This window comes from Miscanthus floridulus, chromosome 4 (assembly GCF_019320115.1).
Source record: "Miscanthus floridulus cultivar M001 chromosome 4, ASM1932011v1, whole genome shotgun sequence".
Classification (NCBI taxonomy): domain Eukaryota; kingdom Viridiplantae; phylum Streptophyta; class Magnoliopsida; order Poales; family Poaceae; genus Miscanthus; species Miscanthus floridulus.
Window position 1 is genome coordinate 52,821,988 of NC_089583.1, and position 22,907 is coordinate 52,844,894.

General features: G+C 44.4%; 1 protein-coding gene across 1 annotated transcript; it reads right to left on the reverse strand.

Moving 5' to 3' along the window:
• Window positions 1-8,368: 8,368 nt before the first annotated feature.
• On the reverse strand, window positions 8,369-16,074 carry LOC136549705 (serine/threonine-protein kinase D6PK-like). The gene is made up of 3 exons (XM_066541080.1): window positions 15,911-16,074; window positions 14,765-15,729; window positions 8,369-9,489 (listed from the first exon to the last, which is right to left on the reverse strand). The coding sequence occupies exons 2-3, from the start codon at window positions 15,622-15,624 to the stop codon at window positions 8,628-8,630; spliced, it is 1,722 nt and encodes a 573-aa protein (XP_066397177.1). The 5' UTR covers window positions 15,625-15,729; window positions 15,911-16,074; the 3' UTR covers window positions 8,369-8,627.
• Window positions 16,075-22,907: the final 6,833 nt, after the last annotated feature.

Genomic DNA, 22,907 nt, shown 5'->3' on the forward strand with positions numbered 1-22,907 from the left:
TAGCCTCATAGGGATGTGACAATGAACTGAGACAACCTCCGATGACTCTTCCACTGGGCGCTTCATTCATTGATTCACCATTAGATGAGATCTAGAAGATGGGGTGTCAAGGAAGAGCGTCGGACAAAAAGATAGAAAGAGAAGATAGGTAAGTGTAACAAGTTTAGAAAGGAATCGTGTACCTACTTCCTTGCCATAGCCTTTGCTTTTATAGAAGGATGGACGACGTAGGCGCCCATTGAAGTTCCCTTCGATTGCACCAAGCGAGAGGAGTTATGGCGAGGCCACATCTTGCATGATCTTAGTCGAGCATGCTTCTCTTGGTGGAAGTAATGGTGATGGAACGGTGTTGGAAGTTGGACGGAGAAAATTGACTCGACCATGGGGCTTGGCCCCTTAAGAGCTAACCACGCGAATTGTGGGAGACGAAGTGACAGACTGCTAGCCTATTTTGTGCAAGGTACGGTCCCCCTACGCCTTTGGATCCAAACCACCTCTATGCTTGCCTTCTCGCACCCTCAAATACGAATTGCATCTGCACAACAACCACAATGGCTGAGCCTTCTGCTAAGTAGACATGTAATTATCTTAATTATGTTATGTTAATTATTATGATAGTGAGCATTTGCTTAATTATGATGTCTGCTCATTGATTTATTACCATTTTAGTGTATCCACACATGAATCTCTTTGTTCTTAGTATCTTTCTTTCTTGGTTAGTTCTGTTTTCTTATGGGAGGAGATCTATTGATCTACTTCTTGACTATGAGAGCTACATGAAGGAGCACCTCACAAACTTGTACCCCAGCACCATCTTAGTGAGGTGCTTTATCTCATGTCTGTGTAGCCAAGGCAAATACTACAACACTTAAAAAAATGGAGTAACAAGCATCACAGCCATTCAGTTATTAATTGTTTTTAAGGCAAAAACTATATATAAATGACATAGTAACAAGCATCACAGCCACATGAGCAAAATTTTCATCGATAACTTCAGTTACATTCCACAAGTTATACAATAACAAAGACCTATCGAAGACTACTGAGTGTACAATAACAAAGACCTACCGAGTATAGGTTCAACCCATAGTCAAGTCTGTATCCCAATAGAAGATCTATGGTCATCAAGGTGGTCTCCTTTTGAGCACCCTGATGGCCTACTAGGTCGTAGACAGGCAGTGCAAGCTAAGGATGGAAGCACCTCGCAAAACTTCCACCAGCATCTCAGTGAGGTGCTTTACCTTCCCTACTGCACCTCTCATGGTAGAGAGGCATGTAAGAGAAGCACCACCATCGTCGCTACTACTCTAGAGGAAGGAGGATTGAGAGCTGTAGGGCTACATAGGGCAGAAAGGTGGCAACTATACATACAGATATCACCTTCCTAGTGGCCCTACGCTCATCAGAGCCATCATAGGAGCCACCACCGGAACCCCAGCAGCCCCAAAGATGAAGCCTAGGATTGCCAAACCATGGATACCAAAGTGCATTTAGTACCCCTGGCTCGGCCAAATAAGCAACCCCCTTAATCACAAAACTTCCACTAGCACCTAGATCGAGCAACCCCTGTTGTGCCTTGATGCAGGTTGTACCCAATCTTGAAGGCCTTATGCTAATGCTACTGCAGCCACCATAGGAATTGGACAAGGAGCGCCATGGTGATGAAGAAAAAAAGATGGTTGGCTCAAGAGCTTTGTCGATTTGTATCCATTCTAAAAGAGATTGAAGGAGGAAGACTATGTGGAATGAGGCCAAGTGGTGCACCCAGACTTGGCTTAAATAAGCCAACCTTCAAGATGGAGAAGTGGAAAAGAGTAGTTAAGATGCATGATCTAGGCATACGCATCAGGGAAGATGAGGTATACGATGGTTCCCTATGGATGTGGTGAGACGGTGTTGGAAGTTGGGACATTCAACACTCAAGTTGAATTTACCACCGATAGACCAAACGGTCATGTAGGGCCGATGAACATAATGCCTATCCTAGTTGGCTCGATGTTCCAAACAATAGTGGAATTCAACCCCACTAGCACCGCCACATTGATGGTTCAACCGTTAGTTCAAGAAGTTTCACCTGCTAGTTTGAATCCATTCTAGGCCTCCCTATCGATACAACCGACGGTGGAAGTAACACACCATCGCTTTTGTCTCTAAGATAGTGAAAGTGGCAACAGTGGTATCACAATCTATAGTAGTCACATGTCATGGATGGGGGACAAGACATTATCTAGTGGTGACTGGTTTTCCTTGGAATTTCGCTTGAGGTGGGGAGCAAGGTAGTTGAGATGTCAGTACCTCAGCACAACATTGTACCCTTCAAGGGCAATCTAGCCACACTAGTGAAAGGTTGGGGACTTGAGTGTTGAGGACATCACTCCATCAAATACAAGCCAAGGAGACGAGGAGGACCAACATGGACGCCTAACTAATCTACACCATGGTGGAGGCCTGATCCAACTCAAGTTAGAGTACATCTCAGATTCTAACAGCAGTTCGAGTAAAATCAACACCCAGGATGTATACATAATCCATTTTTGACACCACATATGCCCTAAAAAGCTAATTTCCTAAGCTAACCAATGCATTTGGTTTTGTGTCAAAATTCATTCAAAGTCAATGGGAAGCATCAAAACAAGTCAACGTCTAGAATCTATCATGGTGCTATGACACCAGCTTTTGATATGTTGGGCCGTGTATGGTAGCTCATTAGGTGTTGCGTCCAGCAGGGGTTTGCATGCCCAAGACACTATATTTAGGCCCCGTTTGGCATGGCTCCACTTCATCGGTGAAGTCATTTTTTTGGCCTCGGCTTCACAAATAGCTCTGCCGGTGGAGCTAGAGTCGTTTTGATGACCCATTTGGAAAAATAGTTATGGTAGGAAAACAAATGAAAAGACCAAAATACCCTTTCTCTATCTTCTTCTTCGCTTGGCCGTATGCGTGATCTTGTTTAGATATCTTCTTCCTTGGTGGCCATGCTCCCTCCTTCGGCAGCCGGCATGCCTACTTCCCCAGTGGCCGACGCGGCCCTCTCCGCGGACCTACACACCCCTCTCTCTAGCAGCCTGCACCCGTCGTGGCCTGTGCACGCTCTCCAGTAGTCCGCGTGCCCCATGGCTAGTGTGGCATGCCCCAACAACCTGTGCGCCCCTCTCTAGCGGCCCGCACGCCGCACTCTAACAGCCTACATGCCCCTTAGCGGCCTGCATACCCCCTTTGGTGGCCATGTCTACCAGCCTATGTGCGCCCTCTCCTCGATGGCCATGCGCCCCAACAGGTATGCATCCTATCCTCGGCGGCTGCAAGCCCCGACAACCATGCTCGGTGGCCCACGCGTGCTCCGTTAATAGGGGCAAATATGATATCTCCCACGATGTGTAACAACACAGGTTTTCCAATAACCAAAAAATCTAAACTTCAAAATTTTTCAAACAAAACTCATGCATGGTGAGTGTGCATATTAGGAAACCACCCATGTAGTTGCACAAGTATATCCCAAGCTAGCTTGTTTGAGCATGTTGCATTTTAAATTCAACTTGTGACTTGTTTCTTCATGATTTTATGTGATGTAATAAAATCAACTAAACCTTTTAATAAAATTGTTGTGTGTGTTGCCAACCTTGGGCTTGGACCCTAATACCCTAGTAGACCTCTAGAGGACCCCATAAGGGTGTGTACATGCTTGGCAACACATGTATACATGTATAGGAGCCCAAGGTGTTGTGTAGAAATAGAAATAGAAATAGAAAAGGAGGAGAAAAAGGAAAGGCCAAAGCAGCATGAGCAATCTAAGTCGCCCGAGCCAGCCCAGCATCACGGCCTAGCTACCCGCTCGCGCCTATGACCGCGCGGCCTAGCAACGGCCCGTGCTCGTGCCGCTGTGTCGCAACAAGTTGATGCCATTGTTTCCCAAGCAGTCACTAATGTGCAAACCCCACTTCTCATTCCCTCTGTTCCCCCCCCCCTTCCTCTACTTTTCCCATCGAGGCAGAGCACCTCACCGGTGCAGGCATCCAAGGCCATGCCTCTCATCACCGCCATCCATGCCTCCAAGCCATTGGGCGCCAACGCTTGGATGGACGCCATGTCCCCAATCTACAGCACCAGCGCCTTCCCCATGCCACGCTGCATTGTGCTAACATCACCGCTGTGGCCATGTCACTATGACGCCACCCCATCTACCTTTTTGATCGAACACCGCCTGAATTGGGAGTGTTAGCACCTGTGCAACCACCCTGCACTCCCAAAACCCTAGCCTAGAGGCCATATCCGCCATTCATGTACCCCCACTGCCCTTCCCGGCCGTTCGCTGCCTGCCATGACCGAGCTTGGGCTATAAAAGCCCCAAACTGGTGCCCTAGCGCCCTTCCATCACCCCGCCGCCACTAGTAGCTTCACCAACCACACACCAAGCCAGAGAAAAGAAGAAGGGAGGAGAAGGAAGGAGGAGGAGGAGGGAGGGAGGAAGGAGCTACTACACACGTGCACACATGCACACGGGCCAAGGCCTAGCCCTACCGAGCCACTAGTGCTCAGGAACAAGGGCGCCACCGCGACACGCCTGCCTTGCTCGCCATGGCCAGACCCCACCAGAATGAGCACCCCGATGAGCTTTGCCTCGCCAAGGGACACATCATGCACTAGATGGGAGGAGAAGAGAAGCCCTAGGGGCGCTGGTCGTGTCCGCCTCATCGGACCACCGTGCACCCATGCCGCCGTCATGCCGAGGATGATCTAGCTAACTTCGGTCGCCTCGTGTGATGAGGTTTGGCCGTCGAGCTTCGCCGTGACCACGCCAACCCCGCCATGTAGTTCGTTGACGAAAAGCCCCTGCCTTGCCATGTTTCACCATAGCCACAACCTCGCCGAAGCTCCATCGCGCACCTCATCGTAGTGCGGGCTCCACCGCGCCTTTTGGTCACTACCGGTAGGCCAATCAGCCTCCCCATGGCCCCAATTAAAGGAAAGGAGCCACCTTTGGCTCCAAACGCAACCATAGCCACCTTGCCACCATCTATTGTTGTCGTCGTGCCGCTGCCGCCACGGCCAACCTCGGTTGAGCCCCCATAGACGTGTTTGGAGTCGTAGTCACATTCACTGAAGCGCGAGGTAGTCGATGAAGCTCACTAGAGCCTTCTCGATGCATCATGGAACCCCGCCATCGACCCCGTGCCACGGCCGCCCACCATGGAGCCTATGCCGGGCGCTAAGGTTACCAAGGTGCTGCCTTTAGCCAACCGGTGAACTCACTGTGAGCCCACGAAGCCATAGAGCCCCTAGCAGCCCCGCCGAGCCACCACAGCATGAGAGCGCGTGAACTCACCGTCGCGAGACTAAGAGAAAGGGAGTTGTTGTGCCGTTGCCACCCTGTGCTCCCGGCGCACTGTGAGCTAGAGAGAGGAGAGGGAGAGATGGATGCAGTCCATCGTGGACTAAGTCTGCGGTCTATGGACCCACGTGCCTGAGTCCACCATGAGCCGCACCCGTGGACCCGAGCCTGTTAGGAGCCTAGCCAGGCTACGTGGCTAGCCCCATGCCTAACACATGTCCGGGCCTAGACCGGCCCAACTTGGCCCGTTATCCAGCCGCTAAACCCAATCCAAGCCCAGTCAACGTTGACCGTTGAACGGTCAAAGCTAACCATTGACCAGGCCCCACCTATCAGTGACCGCAAGCCAATCCCACGCTGCCGTTTGTCAGCCTCTGGATTTTCCTATTCTTTTTCTTTTTCAAAATATGTATTAAACTTTGGAAATTCATAGAAAATTCATACGAGTTTAGAAAAATTTGAAACCAGAGTCCAAATTTTTCTAAAAATGAGCTCTACGTCATAAGCTTATGTTTGAGTGCATTTGGATCTTTTGAATTTCTGTTGCTTCTTTGTGATCATCTATAGGAGTCGCTTATCACGGCTATATGTCTCGTTTGATAGACCCGGAGGAGCCGCAGACTGAAGAGCATGACCCCAACTACACCGAGGAGCTTGGAGACAACCTACCAGGTGCCACATCCCACCCAACCTTATAGAATCCTATTAGACATGCTATAATGTAGATGCTAGTCCATTACTTTTGTGCAAATGATCTATGATAGGTTGCATGGTAGAATTACCTTGTCGCAACCTAACCCCCTGCACACCCGCTATTAGACTAGACGCTCGCTTACTTACTTGCTATTGCTTCTACTATGCATTATATTTGTGATGTGATGCTTGGTGGAGGATTCTTTGTGAGTGGCTAAGGCACTTGGTGCTGATAATGTGGTAACAACTGGGGATATCTTGGCGTGCGTCTTGGGTGTGTGGTGAGGGTTGTGTCGATCGGGTGGGATCTTATGACGAGTCGTTGGATGAGTCTTGTCGAGGGGGTGTGACCTGGGCATCCCCTACGAGAGGTACCTGTGGCGGGTGCATGTGAGATAAGAAGATCCTAGAGTGGAGTGTCTTTGTGGAATGAAGCCTCGGGATGGAGGTGTTGTTGAGGCACGGGGTGTTGGTTATCCCCTGTTAACAAGATATCATGTTTGGTCCCCCTAAGGACTTGTATGTCAAGAGAACCGGATCATAGGACCCTACGTACACACCACTCGCTCCTAAATGGGTGGGGGACGGTTACCCGACCAACTAGGACGGTGCCATTACTGCTAGGTTGGAAGTGGATAGTGTAGGGAGGTACAGCCATGTGGCCCACACCCTCCTAAGACAACGTAGTGACCCCTAGGGGCTCGGTACTACATCTCATAGTCTTAGCTTGCTGGTGGACTCCGGGGTGGCCCAGGGCTGAGTGTTAGGGTGGCACCATACTGGTTGGGAGGCAGTCGGTATCAACCTAGGTGGGGCACCGCCGATGATGGTGATCTTGTGGTTCCGAGTGTACACGCTTTGTAGAATTGATCGATCTATACGTATAGCCGCATCCTCGGATATGGACATTCCTATGACCTACGCTTCCTTTGATTAGTGAGTGGAGTCCTTTCTTCTCTCCCCCTGGGTTCTTGTGTTGTTTTTTGGTTTTGGCCGATGAGGCAAAGTATGAGAGAGAGTCGTCCTTGTCGCCTAGAGAGTATGAGAGTGGTGAGATGTGTGTGATGGGATGGGAAAATGTGCGAATGAGATATGTTAAACTTGATGAATTATTATTAAAACTTGACATACTCGCATAGGAAACTACAGCCACAAATAGGTCTTTTGCTCTACCCTTGCATTCCACTACCACAAAGCAAACACAAAGCATAGGGTGCGAGCCAGTGGCCACTACAAATCGTACTGATAATTGTTTGGTAGGTTCCGAGCCTGAGTACGACTACCAGGGAGACGGTTGGGAGGATTAGATGTCTTGTTCCTGCGCTTAAGTTTGGTTTGAGAAGATAGAGTCGACACCCGTTGCCTTTCTACTTGATGTTGTTCTAGATGTCGCATGCTCTGAGTGATTCCGCCAAGTGGCGATGTAATAAAGAGTAAACCTTGCTATTTGTAGTCTCTTTAAGACAGTTATTCAATGTATGACTGTGATATTGACTAATAATTGATAATGTGATGGGATGATCGTCTGAGACTATCACGTTATACTTCGAATATGTGGATTTCCCTTCGAGGAAATCGAGATCGTTTCACGATGGGGCCCACGGAATGGGAAGGAGTCGGGTGAAGCCACTTTTTTGGCTCCTTCCCACCCCGAACCTATATGAGAGCACATTTTTAGGGGCTTCACCGGTGGAGCCGTTTTATCTTTCACCATTTGGTAGAAAAAGGCTCCAAACGACTCATGAAGCCGGTGGAGAAATCCTACCAAACGGGGCCTTAGCCGTCATCACTCTTGTTAGGGTTTAGGGTTTTGTTGTGTTCTTCTTTTCCTCGTGAAACAGACATTGTTCGCTGCACTTGTATCGCCAAGATCAATGGTTGTGAATCAGGACTCCTGTTTTTTTTTGGCGCTAGAGGCCCCCTTTTCTTGATCTTGTTCGCCTGTATCGACTAGTCGTTTCAAATCAAGACTTGAACCACCTATCAGTTTCCTATACTTTATATACTTGCAATTTCAGACTGTGTTCATCACATTCGTTTGTGTTCTCGATTTGCTTGCAGGAACATTTTCTCGGTGAGATCAATCACGTTGTGCGTGGTTCATAACCAATGGAGCATAGATGTAACGATTATAGGATGTCCAAATCAAACTTGGTTCAAAACCTAGATTGTGAATGTCAAGTTCTCAACCTATTAAAACTATTATACCCATCGAAAGATCAGGACGCGTCTACACCTCCTACACGACAGTTGCATCAAATGACTTTAGGTGACATGCAACTGCCCTACGTGGCATTTACCATGTTATTAAGATGTGGTCAGCTTTGCAGTGACCATACAGATTGCGAAACCGCAGTCACAGAGTGAACAAAAATGTTTCCATGTCATTGAGAGAATGTAGTGAACGGTAGCCAATGAAGGATTACAAACTCCACCAGATTGAGGCTCCCATCTAAAGGAATGAACTGAGAAACCAACTGAAGAGAACAGTGCTACGACAATATGCATCTACATATAAAGTTATTAAAACCCAGAAAAAAAAAGAAGTCTAAGGGGAAAAAGAAGAGCTTTACAACTTGCACATGGGAGATCATGCATGGCTCCACTAAAAGAACTCCAATTCAAGATAATCTGAACCTTTCTCAGCTGCTGATGTAGCCTTCTGGCTTGATGAGGCTACAGAACGAGGGATCTCAACTGGCTTGGGGATATCTGGTGGAGTGGCGCACCTGATTAATGCCCAATTAACACCTTCAAAGAACAGGTGCTGTTTTATTTCTGTGGCTCCACGCTTATATGCTAATCGATGCTGCGGTTCCTTGATGAGTAATCCCCTAATAAGATCCCTTGCAGCAAAACTCACTACAGGTGATTCTGGGAACCTTAAGGGTTGTCCAACTACATTGAACAATGTCGCCCTATTCCCAGAACCTTTGAATGGTGTCTTGCCGAAGAGAAGTTCGTACAAGAATATGCCAAATGTCCACCAGTCTACAGCACTTCCATGCCCCTCACCCTTTATAATTTCAGGTGCCAAGTACTCATGGGTGCCAACAAAAGACATAGACCTTGCATCAGTCGGCTCTGCAACGAGCTCAGGAAGTGGTCTGACCTGATTTGCCAAGTCTGCCTTTGCCTTTTTGTCTTTTTTCTCCTTCTTGGATTTGGAAGAGAAAAAGCGAGGAGAGAAGCATGTGGTTGTCGTGACACAAGAAGGCTGGATACAGGCAGGCTCAATGCACACAGGCTGCACACAGTAAGTTGGGTTGCCCTTTTGGTTATCCCCACTGGGGTCAGAAGATCTGAGAAGAGTAGGGCTCACAGCACATCGGAGGGATAAATCGAAATCCGACAGCATGATATGGCCATCTTCTCTCACAAGAACATTCTCTGGCTTTAAGTCACGGTATATGATACCAAGCATGTGCAGGTATTCCAGGGCAAGAAGCACCTCTGCTACATAAAACCTGCATATGTTTTGATGTCAACATAAGTTCATGGATTGTCGCAGTTGCAAATGACATGAGAATCAGGGCAGCCTATCATGCAAAATATCAAGAAAGCACATGAATAACATTACATGAAACTGGTGGACAGATCAATTACTCCAACTGTGTCACAAAAGCCAAGGGCTACAAACTTTCAGAAGTGGCATCATTCAAGAAATAAAAAAATATGAAATATGTTGCTTTACAAACATCCACCAGATAGAAGGTAATGAGGTAAACAATTGAGCCTGCACACTACTCGTGAAAACCCAAATGCTAACCAGGATCACATGAGTTAAAAGGGGAAATTGAAAGCGCAACACAAGACAAAATGGGTAGTAGAGATGTAGTTCGAAAGGTTATTAGAACATAGGTTTGCTAAAGATCTAGGTAAAAACTGAGTACAACCAAAATAGAAACAAGATACATAAATATGCATGCCTAATACAGATGAGATGCATAGCATATGCCAATAAACATACTTATTTACCCAAACAGTAGCAAATAATGAGCGCCTACTACTTTGAGAGTTTATATGTTGTCACTCGTATACTGAAGCTGTTCCATATGGCTGACAATGCAATTTATGTTTTTATTCTATCTATCAATAAATCTTCAAACTCCGCCTATGTTGTCTCAACATAGCAGGTCCCAAGCCCTGGTAAAGGAGGAGGATTGTGATAGGCGTGACGAGCTAACGTTAAATCTAGCCATTCTAATGGAGATGAAACCCGAAAGAAAACCGTTGGGCGTAACCCTCTTAGTGACGCACCATATCGGAACCCGGGTATGGTGTTAAATAGGCAAGGGCCGGGTCGGCGCACCCTTGGTGACACGCCGTGTCGCAATCTAGGCATGGTGTCAAGTGAGCAAGGATCGGGTCGTCGCTTCCTTAGTGCCGCGCTACATCGGCGTCCGGGTGTAGTGAAAAATGAGCAAGGGTCTTCACATCTGAGTCGATGCGTGAGAAGGGTAAGGAAGCTAGTCGAACCAACTAAGGATCCGTTTAGGTAGTTGGAATGTAGGGTCGCTTCCAGGTAAGTTAAGAGAATTAGTTGATACCGCGACTAGAAGGCGTGTAAATATATTATGCGTTCAAGAGACTAAATGGAAGGGTCCGAAAGCGAAGGTGGACAATACAGGTTTCAAGCTTTGGTACACAGACTTTGATTGATAAGAGCCTCAAGAATGGTGTGGTGGGAGTAAGAAGGCAAGGACATAGGATTATCTTAGTCAAGCTTGTCGTTGGTGATATAGCCTTGAACGTAATTAGTGCGTATGCCCCCGAAGTAGGCCTCGACGAGAGTGCTAAGAGATAAATCTGGGAAGACTTAGATGGACTGATTAGAGCTGTACCTAATAGTGAGAAGCTTTTTATAGGAGATCTTAATGGGCATGTTGGTACTAGCAGCGCAGGTTTCGAGGCAGTTCATGGAGGTTTTAGGTATGGTAGTAGGAATCAGGAGGGGGAGGAAGTTCTGGACTTCACGGTAGCTTTTGACCTGATGATAGCCAACACTTTCTTTAGAAAGAGAGAATCTCATCTAGTGACCTTCAGTAGCGGACAACACTCTAGCCAAATTGACTTTGTCCTCACAAGAAGAAAGGACAAACGAGCATGTTTGGGTTGCAAGGTAATACCAGGAGAGTGTGTTGTTTCTCAACATAAGCTTTTGGTGATAGACTTTCGTTTTCAGGTGCGTGCCCGTAGGGATAAACAAGCTAAGATTGAAAGAACAAAGTGGTTAAAACTGAAAGGGGAGACGTCAGAGGTATTTAGGGAAAGGGTTATCAAAGATGACTCTTGGAAGGAAGAAGATGACATAAACAACATGTGGAAGAAGATGGCAACCAACATTCGGAAGGTGGCCTCAGAGGTGTGTGGAGTAACCAAAGGAAGTGGAGACGAGGCTAAAGATACTTTATGGTGGGACGAGAAAGTCCAAATGGCTATTAAGGAGAAGAAATAATGCTATGGACGCTTGTACCATGACAGCAGTGTGGATAACATAGAGAAGTACAAGGTGACAAAGAAGACTGCAAAGCGAGCTGTAAGTGTGACAAAGGGTAGAGCGTACGTGGATCTTTACCAACATTTGAGTATGAAGGAAGGAGAGAACGATATTTATAGGATGGCTAGGGTTCGTGAGAGAAAGACAAGGAACTTCAACCAAGTTAAGTGCATTAAGGATGAAAGGGAGCATCGCTTGGTGAAGGAGGATGAGATCCGACATCGATGGCAAGAGTATTTTGACAAATTGTTCAATGGTGAGAATACGGACACAACCTTTCAGTTGGATGACTCTTTTGATGACACCAATAGACGCTTTGTGCGGAGAATCCATGAATCTAAGGTCAGAGAGGCATTGAAAAGGATGAAAGGAGGTAAGGCGATGGGACTGGATGGTATCATAATCGAGGTGTGGAGATGCCTCGGAGACATAGCTATAGTACGGCTAACCAAGCTGTTCAACCATATTTTTCGATCAAACAAGATGTCCTGACCAGACTTGTTTGGGACTTAAGGCTTTGTTGTTGTGAAAAAGATGTCTGACGAGGGGAGGAGAATTATAGTGATACCGATCTACAAGAATAAAGGGGATATTCAAAGTTATACTAATTACCGGAGAATTAAATTGATGAGCCATACTATGAAGCTATGGGAGAAAGTTATCGAGCATCGCTTGAGAACAATAACACGGGTCTCTATGAACTAATTTGGTTTCATGCCCGGAAGATCAACCATGAAAGCCATTTTCTTAATAAGATAAATTATGGAGCAGTATAGGAAGAAGGACCTACACATGGTTTTTATTGACTTGGAGAAGGCTTATGATAAAATATCAAAGAATGTTATGTGGTGGGCTTTGGACAAACATAAAGTCCCAACGAAGTACGTTGGGCTCATTAAGGACATGTACAACAATATTGTGACTAGTGTTCGAACAAGTGATAGAGACACGGATGACTTCCCAATTAGGATATGACTACATCAAGGGTCAGCTTTGAGCCCTTATCTGTTTGTCTTAGTGATGGATGAGATCACAAGGGACATACAAGGGGGCATCCCTTGGTGTATGCTTTTTGTGGACGATGACTAGCTAGTTGATGAAAGCCGGATAGGAATGAATCAGAATCTGGAGTTATGGACGAGAGACTTTGGAGTCCAAAGGTTTTAGACTCAACAGAACTAAAACTGAGTATATGAGATGTGACTTCGGCACTATTACTCGAGAGGAGGAAGATATTAGTTTGGAAGGTCTAGTACTACCTAGGAAGGATACCTTTTGATATTTAGGATTAATGCTACAGAGAGACAGGAATATTGATGAAAATGTTAACTATAGAATCAAAGTAGGGTGGATGAAGTGGCGCCAAGCATCTGGTGTCCTATATGACAAAAGGGTACCACAGAAGTTAAAAGACAAGTTTTATAGGACGACGATTAGACCTGCTATGTTGTATGGTAGCAGAATGTTGGTCTACGGAAAAGACGACATGTTCAACAGATAAGTGTCGCAAAAATGCATATGTTGCGTTGGATTTGCAGTCATACAAGAAGGGATCGAGTTCGGAACGATGATATACGTGATAGATTAGGAGTAGCACCAATTGAAGAAAAGCTTGTCCAACACCGGTTGAGATGGTTTGGACATGTCCAATGAAGACCTCCAGAGGCACCGGTGCGTAGTGGAATTCTAAGCCAGGATAATAACGTGAAGAGAGTCAGAGGAAGACCAAAGTTGACTTTGATAGAGGCAATAAAAGGAGACTTGAAATGATGGAATATACCCAAAGACTTAGCCTTAGATAGGAGTGCTTGAAAAACAGCTATTCACGTGCCTGAACCTTAATTGCTTCTGCTGGGTTTCAACTCTAGCCTACCCCAACTTGTTTGGGACTTAAAAGCTTTGTTGTTGTTGCTGCTGTTGTTGTATCAATAAATCTTCACCATGACATATGCAAAAGTTCCAAGGAAATGTTGTGGCGCTATGGCAATCATGCTCATGCTCCAAGGAAATGTTGTGGAAATGGACTCCAAAAACAGAAGGCACAATTTAAACTCCCGAACGAAGATCCCCTCTAGCCAAAAGTCATTTTATAGTATTTTACATTTCATTTTCACAAACCAATCTAAAAATTTGAGTTCATAAATTCTGATTATTAGAGTTCAACTGAACATTTCACTGAAATGCATTGTGCAAATAAAGATATGATAATTAATATGTAGCATCTACTGTCAGATTTAATATTCCATGCTGATAGGTATTTTAGGGACTAGATAACTTGATGTTGCACATGGATGCCTTTTTTTCCTTGGAGTACAACAACAATCATTTCAGAGAGAGAGAGAGAGAGAGAGAGAGAGAGAGAGAGATCAAACTCAGACATGGAACAATCTGAAGGTCTAAAGACCTTTAAGCAAACAATGCTAATTAGAAGCTCTTGTATGATAAGCCCTTACAAGTTCCAATAATCTCATTTAACAACCAAGTCACTGCCACATCAAATGCTAACATGTCACTGACAATGATAAAAATATACATATTCAGTATTTTTGTGCCATCATTGTACCTTCAGTTTTTATGATTATGATTATGAAATCTAATAATCAGACAGTTTCGTCCCTTAATCAAAATAAACCTTTACAGTATTAGATTTTCAATGGGCAACAGCTCAATTTTAATAGTTCTTCGGTAACCTCAACCATGAAGGCAATCCGAAAACATATCTCAAAAATTAGTAACTGTAAACAAAAAAGATCATCGACACAAAAGAGTGCACCTCCCTAGAAGAAATAATAGGCAAGGAACAACCATACAGATGACATAACTAAAAACTAATCATTCAGCATTTTAACTGGATATCAGTGAAGTCCAGAACAAATAATGCCAGCTAAATATCAAAACTAGGTATAGGAACTAAAACAGAATTTATAGCTTTCATGTAACTGAAGTATTTGTGAGAACAGTGTAGGCCCAGTAGATTCAATGAGCAAAAATCATGATTGAGGTGATGATGCTGATCGTGATGTCATACCTACTAAAGAATACATGGTAAGAACATAAACTTAGATGTCATCCTCTGATTTTTTGGAAAGAGATATTAACAGTGAATGGGCTACCAAACTATCCATCACAATGTTTAGCATGTGCCAAATGAATACTTTACCCATAAGGAAGAAGAGCTCAAGAATGAAAGACTTTCCATGCATAGCTCCCAACTAACAAACAGTTGGAAACAGGGAACTTACTTGGCAGCTTGTTCAGGGAAATACTTGCCAGGCTGCTTTTGCCTTAGGGTATGGAGGTCACCTCCAGGGCAGAACTCCATCACCAAGCATGAGAACTTATCTGTCTCAAAGTGAGTGTACAATGTTGGAAGAAAAGGATGATCCAGGCACTGCAATATCTCCTTTTCAGTCTGCGCTCTAAGCAGCTTTTTGCGGCTTGCTAGTGATGCCTTGTCCATGATCTTCATGGCAAAGTAGCATTTAGTGCCACTAAGTTCTGATAAGTATACACTGCCAATATCACCACAGCCAAGCCTCTTGAGTAGCCTGAATTGACCTAGACCTACGGAACCCTCTTTCGTTCGGACCGCCTGAATCGCTTCCCACTTTGAGTCATTTGACTTGTGAGGCTTGCTGACGCTGCTGCATATGCTACTGCAGGTGCTCTCATCGCTCACATCACTGCCACCACTGGCCCGATAGAGGCTACTCTTGCCACTCTCGATCATGTCAGCAGGTTGACCACTAACCTTGGCACTAACGCTGGCTTTCGACAGGCTGCTGGCCCTGTCACTGCATTTAGCGGACACCGAGCTATCCTTAACACTCCCCCGCAGCGAGCTCTTCTCAGCATCTACACTGTCATCCAGCTTCACAGAACCATCAGCAGAATTGCTCATGTCATTGTTGTTTTCTTTCATCCCACTGGATGCAGCCCCATCACCAGTTGCAATTACAATCGGCAAAGAAGGCACCAGTTTGCTGACTTTCCCAATCGGTTCTTCATAGTGTCCCTGAGAAGTCAATGGTGCGGTGGTATCCGCGATGGCTTTATCGCATTTCTTGTCCTCGACTAACTCAGGAACGGAGGTCGAAGCCATCGTAACAAGGACGCAACCAAGGATTCCCTATGGACACCACCACGGCCCTCCTCCCATTGCCGCGGGCAACCAAACAATCCAGAACCGGGGAGCTAAAATCCAATCCTGCCACAGAGATTGCGCGCCGATTAGAATGGGGGAAACGGAGATGGATCGACGAACCGATCGGGAATCAACCGAGAACCCAGAAATGCCCAAATACTAGCCGGATGGATCTGAGAGTGGGAGGGTCCCCCTCACTCGAAGAAATCGGAGGCAGCACGAGGATGAGGAGAGGGCTGCTTACCTAGTAGGTGCGGCCTACGGGGAGGTCGCGGCCGCCGTTCATCTCCGCCGCCACCGGTGAGGAGTTGGTTTTGGTTCCCCACGGGGCCCGCCCCGAGATGGTGGCACCGCAGTGGAGAGGAATGCGAAGGGCGAAATGAACACGAGGAACCAAAGAAAAAAAACAGGGAATAGATTATGGAAGCTGAAATATCACGTGCAGCTTTAGAGCGCAATAATATAAGGGCATGTTTGGTAGTGTGAACTAAAATACTTACTTTTAGTCCTTAAAATGTTAAACATATGGACTAAAATTTGGACTAAAGGGTTTGGTCCTCTAATCTATGAGGGGGTGACTAAACTGGACTAAAGTGTTCTGGAGACAATTCTGTCCCTCGTTACTCCTTATCCCACCCGTGGCCAGCAGCTGTAATATTTTTATCTCAACAGAGGTAATATTATCTTTATACAACTGCATTAATGGACTTTAGTCCCTGGAACTAAACAGGGTCCAGACTAAACTTTAGTGCAGGGACTAAACTTTAGTCCGCGGACTAAAGGAACTAAACAGGCCCTAAGATAATAATATTGTATTGTTAGTGTCAGGGCGCGTTTATCAACGAGTCAGACTCGCCCCTCTCCTTGCGGTGCCCTAGCCCCCCCCTCTCTTCCCCTCTGCTATCTCGTCGGAGGTTATAGGGAGTGGGGATTCATCATTTTTTAATAAGTTTTTCTAATATAAATCAAGTCCAAGTTAGGTCTCTCCACGTCAAGTTTCTAGGTATTGGAGATTTATCTATGCCTCCTCTCCGACGACGGCGAAGGAGCAGGATGAAATCATTTTCTCTATGGCAGCTCTATTAAAGATGAGGACAACAACTACGGTGTCAGCAACTTCATCGACTTGATGACATGGAGACTTTTCTTTCCGAACGGCGAAATCAAGATGGAGATGATCTCACTGCCATGAAATAATTTTCTTCAGTCTCTTCTTCGTTTTGTTGTGGTCAAATCTGACCATGATGAAGGATTAGGAGAATAAGTTTCAGATAAGTCTTCCTCATTCTTCAGTGGCAGAAAAAAAGAAGGGAGACATAAGAAAGAAGAAACTTTTCAACTCCGCCTACAGAAATGTTGGCTGTCGTTCGTTGGGCATATGTTCTCAGTTCTTTTGCCGAGTGTTTGCCTGTATAGTCATCCATCCGTTGAACCGTGTATCATGTTTGGGCCCATTAGGGCGCGTGTCCAGGGTAGGTGACGACCCTAAGACCTTTATAATCATACGCCCCCCGCCGTCATTAGGTTTTGGGTTTTGCTTAGATTAATCTGTCAAGAATAGTTTCACCGTTCATCGGTTTATGAGACCCCAACTTCGTGAGATTAATCATTCATCTGTAATTTGGTTGCTTTCTTTCTTGTTCTTGCTTGTGTTCTATATTGCGCAGGCAGGGATTAGCCTTCTCGGTGAGGTCAACCGAATTCGTGTCTCGGTTGATAACCAGAGGAGTTGTGGTGCTAAGTTTGCAGGGTTCGATCTTTCGATTTGAAGCTAGATTGATATGACATTCTCCGTCACAACGATAGTTATCACTATCTGACGGAAGATCGGGATCCCCGTTTCATTAAGTGATAATCAGAGCTAAGGTATACCGTCAGGTTCATATTTATTCCCTAGTTTGGAGTGTTTCGCATTCGTTCCATAGCCCAGTGTCATACTTTTTTTCCTGTCCTAGAACCTTCCGTGCCATAGCCTTTGCATATTTCAGTTTTAGAGTCTGTCGTGTTGAGTTTGTGTTCGGGTCGAGGTCTTGTTGCTGGTTAGGTCGTGTTAGAGTCCAGTTCGTGTGTTTTACCCCATCGTTTCCATCAAATCTTTACTTTCGTGACCAATTTTGCGCACATTATTCTCGTTTTATTCTCTAATTCGGAGTCAATTCTTAAAATTGGTCTAGTTTTTGCATACGAACTCAGATTTCGACGTTCCATATATCAAAATCGATCAAAAAAAATTTCGGATTCGTCCATCCCCCCGATTTATCGGGGTTGGAAAATTTTAATTTGGTCAAAAACTGGTCACAAGATCCTCTTTTCATGGTCACAAGGTTTTTGTTGTTTTTGAGCACGTCTTCTAAAATTTCCACAGGCCACACCTTTCACTTGTTTAGGCTCATATTTTCTGTGGTTACTTCTTGTGTGCTTCTAAGTGAATAAAAAATATCAAAAAAATCAAAAGAAAAAAATCAAAATTTTCCAAAAAAACAATGACAGCCTAAAAAATAGAAAAAAAAAGAGGGGCAAAAGAGGAACAATATCGAGAGGAACACATAGAGAAGGCCAAAGTGAGCTGTGTTAGCGTGTGCTGTCTGGTTCCTTGTTTTTGTTGCTCTTGCTATCTGCCATACTTGTTTTTCATATCCCTATCACCTTGTTATCCACCATACTTGTTTGTTACACACCTAGTACTTAGAATATTTTAGACCAGCAATGAGAACAAGTACTTTGGTCTATAATTCAGTATTACTTTCTGTTACTGACTTGTGTGCCAAATATACATATTATTCTTTATGTGCCTTTCAAGCTCCCCAAACTCTTCAGATCAGTACAGAAAAAGGGCCTTGCAATCTCAGTACCACTGCCTCACAGGTATCATGAACCAGCTGCCAATTGTGCCACCCACTACTTGCATTGGTAAGAACTTTGTAAGAGTTTGGTAAGACACTTCTACTTGCTATAAAAAGTGACACCACTGTAACCACGTAGTCATTTGGTAGGGATAACTTTCACCGTTTGTTACTGTTTTTGTGTTTACAATGGTAGGAGGTGATCAGACTGGAGATAACAATCCTAAGGGTTTCAACGAGTGTGTCAGCCAAGAACAACTACAAGCTGTTATAGAGGATACCCAAAAAAGGATGAATGAGGCCGTCAGGAAGGCCATCACTAACTCACTCATTGAACTCAACATTGGCAACAACATGGAGAGATTGGACAAATGAATTTCCACGCTAACCGACAAGGTTACTGAGCTGGAAACCTTGGTGGCGGTCAACAACAATGATGTCCTCGGTAGCAACACCGATGGTCTCTTGCCAGAAGACATAGTGCATGATGTCACTGGGAACATAGATCGAGCAGCCTTCCGACAAGCAAGATTACGACGATGTCTTCGTCGTAACACGACAGGTTTGGGTGGTGTCCACCACCATCAAGGTAATAATCACCGTGTGCCCGATGATCCTTATGCTAAGATTAAGTTCACAATACCATCTTTTTGGGTCATTATGATGCTGAGGGATATATTGATTGGGAGATGACAGTAGAACAAAAGTTTAGCGCTCACCTTGTGCCTGAGCATCATAGAGTTCGACAAGCTACTAGTGAGTTTAAGGATTTTGCCATTATTTCGTGGAATGGGCTAGCTGCACAGGATGCTTTACCCGATTCGTGGGAAGAACTTAAGATAGCTATGCATAATCATTTTGTTCCTCCTTATCATAGAGACTTGCGTAAGAAATTGATGCGTTTAGAACAAGGAGAAAAATCTATACAGAATTACTATGGTGAGCTCCAAAAGGGATTGATGTGTTGTAGTGTTGTGCATGGGAACGAAGATTCCATTTGTCATTTTTATTCTAGTTTGAGGCATGAGATTCAGAACATTGTTGATTATAAAGAATTTAACTCTATCAACCAGTTGTTTCAGTTTGCTATGCTTGCAGAAAAAGAATTGCAAGGGCATGAACAACAGAGCAAGGGCAAGGTCAGCACCACATACACGCCACGATCGGCACCATCTTCGGGGCTGACCAAGCCAACCACCTTTTGGCCACCTCCACCAGTGAGCAAGCGACCAATAGCCTCTAGAGTTACCGCTACACCTAAGGCACCTCCCGCACGACCTTCAGATTCAAGTAAAAATTGTTTGTAGGTGCCTACCAAGAGTGCCTCATCCATTGTATCAACGGGATGCACTTCAGGCATTTAGTGCCACCATTGCCATGGCATTGGCCATGTGCAAAAAGATTACCCAAGTCAGCGGGCATATATTGCTATAGAGGATGGTTACATCATCACCTCTGACATTGAGGATGAAGAAGACCAAGATGCAAATGAGGAGGATGGCGAAGTCCTTGGTGATGAGGCCATGGCATCCTAAAGGAGCATCATTGTATAGTGGGTGCTCAGCTTACAAGTACAGCAACCTGAGAAGCTACAACACCATAACTTGTTCTAGATTTTCTTCATCATCAGCAACCATTGACCACGTGTCATTATTGATAGAGGTAGCTGCAATAATTTGGTGAGTTCTGAATTGGTCAAGAAGCTTGGCTTGACCACACACCCGCACCCACGACCATACCATATTCAATGGCTAAATGATTCTGGTAAAGCAAAGGTAACACAAACTTACAGAGTATCATTTTCCATTGGTTCTTATGCTGATTCTGTTGATTGTGATGTGGTACCTATGCAAGCTTGTTCACTCTTATTGGGTCATCCTTGGGAACATGATAATGATGCTACACACCATGGTAGAAGTAATAAATACACCTTTGTGCATAAAGGAAAGAAATTTACTTTGATACCTTTGGCCCCTACTCAAATTATACAAGCTGATAGAGAATACGCTGCTAGTTTGAATGATGTTCAATCTAAAAATCAGCAAGTTGCTAATTCTATTCTCCCACCTAAAAAGGATAAGTCTACATCTATTTCTAGAGCTGAATGGATTAAATTGAAGGGTGGTGTTATGCTTACAACAAAATGTGACTTTGCTGAAATTTCTGATGATGATATTTGCTATGCTTTGGTATGCAAACGAGCTATGTATTCACTTGATGATATTGTTAGCTTAGTCCCTCCTGCTGTCACTAACCTTTTGTAGGAGTTGAGGACATTTTTCCAACTGAGATACCCCCGGGGCTGCCACCTATGAGAGGGATAGAGTATCAAATCGATTTGATTCTAAGAGCAACCTTGCCCAATCGAGCTGCCTATCGAACCAATCTCGAGGAGACTAAGGAAATTCAATGGCAAGTACAAGACCTTTTGGACCATGGGTATGTATGTGAAAGCCTTAGTCCGTGTGTTGTTCCTGTACTTTTGGTTCCTAAGAAAGATGGAACTTGGCGTATGTGTGTTGATTGTAGAGCCATCAATAATACTACTATTCGGTATCATCATCCTATTCCTAGGCTAGACGACATGCTTGATGAGTTGTGTGGTTCTATAATTTTCACCAAGATTGACTTGTGAAGTGACTACCACCAAATTAGAATAAAATTTGGAGATGAATGGAAAACCGTGTTTAAAGCCAAATTCGGGTTGTATGAGTGGTTAGTAATACCTTTTGGTTTGACCAATGCACCTAGCACTTTCATGCGCTTAATGAATGAGGTTTTAAGAGCTTTTATTGGTCGTTTTGTGGTAGTTTACTTTGATGATATATTGATTTATAGCAAGTCTTTTGATGAACATATGGATCACTTACGTGCTATTTTTAATGCTTTATGTGATGCATATTTATTTGATAACCTTGAGAAGTGCATCTTTTGCATGGATCGAGTTTCTTTTCTTGGCTATGTTGTAACTCCATAGGGAATTGAGGTGGATGAGATGAAAATTAAAGCCATAAAGAGCTAGCTGGTTCCCCAAACCATCACACAGGTAAGGAGTTTTCTTGGTCTTGTAGGATTCTACTGCCGCTTCGTCAAAGATTTCAGCACCATTGCTGCCCCATTGCATGAGTTGACAAAGAAAGGGTGGTGTTTCATTGGGGAAAGGCACATGAGGAGTCCTTTGACACTTTGAAGGACAAGCTCACACACGCACCATTGCTACAACTTCCAAATTTTGGTGTAAGACTTTTGAGCTAAAATGTGATGCTAGTGGAGTTGGCATTGGGGGTGTTTTGATGCAAGATGGTAAACCCATTGCTTACTTTAGTGAAAAATTGCATGGTCCTGTTCTTAATTATTCCACGTATGATAAGGAATTGTATGCACTTGTCTGTTCTTTAGAGACATGGCGTCATTATTTGTGGCCTAAAGAATTTGTTATTCATTCTGATCATAAATCACTTAAGTATCTTCGCTCTCAATATAATCTGAATCATAGGCATGCTAAATGGGTTGAATTTATTGAATCTTTTTCTTATATTATCAAATACAAGAAAGGGAAGGATAATGTGATTGCTGATGCTTTGTCTAGATGATATACAATGCTGTCCCAACTTGATTATCGGATTTTTGGGCTTGAATCAGTAAAAGAACAATATGCGCTTGATCTTGATTTTAAGGACATGTTGCTAAATTATAGAGAAGGACGTACATGGAATAAGTTTATGATCAATGATGTGTTTTTGTTTAGAGCTAACCGCCTATGCATTCTAGTTGGCTCCGTTTATCTTTTGTTGTTGCATGAGGCACATGGAGGTGGATTGATAGGGCATTTTAGAGCCAAGAAGATAGAGGAGGTGCTGTCCACACATTTCTTTTGGCCTAGGATGAGGTGATATGTAGAACGGTATGTGGCTCGGTGCACCACATGTGAAAAAGCTAAGTCACGGTTGAACCCACATGGTTTTTATATGTCTCTTACTGTTCCTTCTACTCCTTGGGCTGATATATCTATGGATTTTGTATTGGGTTTGCCAAGGACTAAGAGGGGGAGGGATAGTATTTTTGTGGTGGTTGATCATTTTTCTAAGATGGCACATTTTATTCCTTGTCATAAGAGCGACAATGCTATTCATATTGCTAACCTTTTCTTTCAAGAAATCGTTCGCTTGCATGGTATGCCTTCTACTATTGTTTTAGATTGTGATGCAAAATTCTTGAGTCATTTTTGGTGCACTTTGTGGAATAAATTGGGGACCAAGCTGTTGTTTTCTACAACATGTCATCCCCAAACTGGTGGGTAAACTGAGGTAGTGAATTAACATTGTCCACCATGTTGAGAGCAATTTTGAAGCGCAATTTGAAGATGTGGGAAGAGTGTTTGCCGCATGTGGAGTTTGA

Excerpts from the sequence above, each read along its gene's own strand:
- LOC136549705 (XM_066541080.1), bottom strand. The coding sequence starts at position 15,624 with ATGGCTTCGACCTCCGTTCCTGAGTTAGTCGAGGACAAGAAATGCGAT. Across the intron at positions 9,490-14,764 it reads TTCCCTGAACAAGCTGCCAA|GTTTTATGTAGCAGAGGTGC; the intron begins GTAAGTTCCCTG and ends AAACATATGCAG.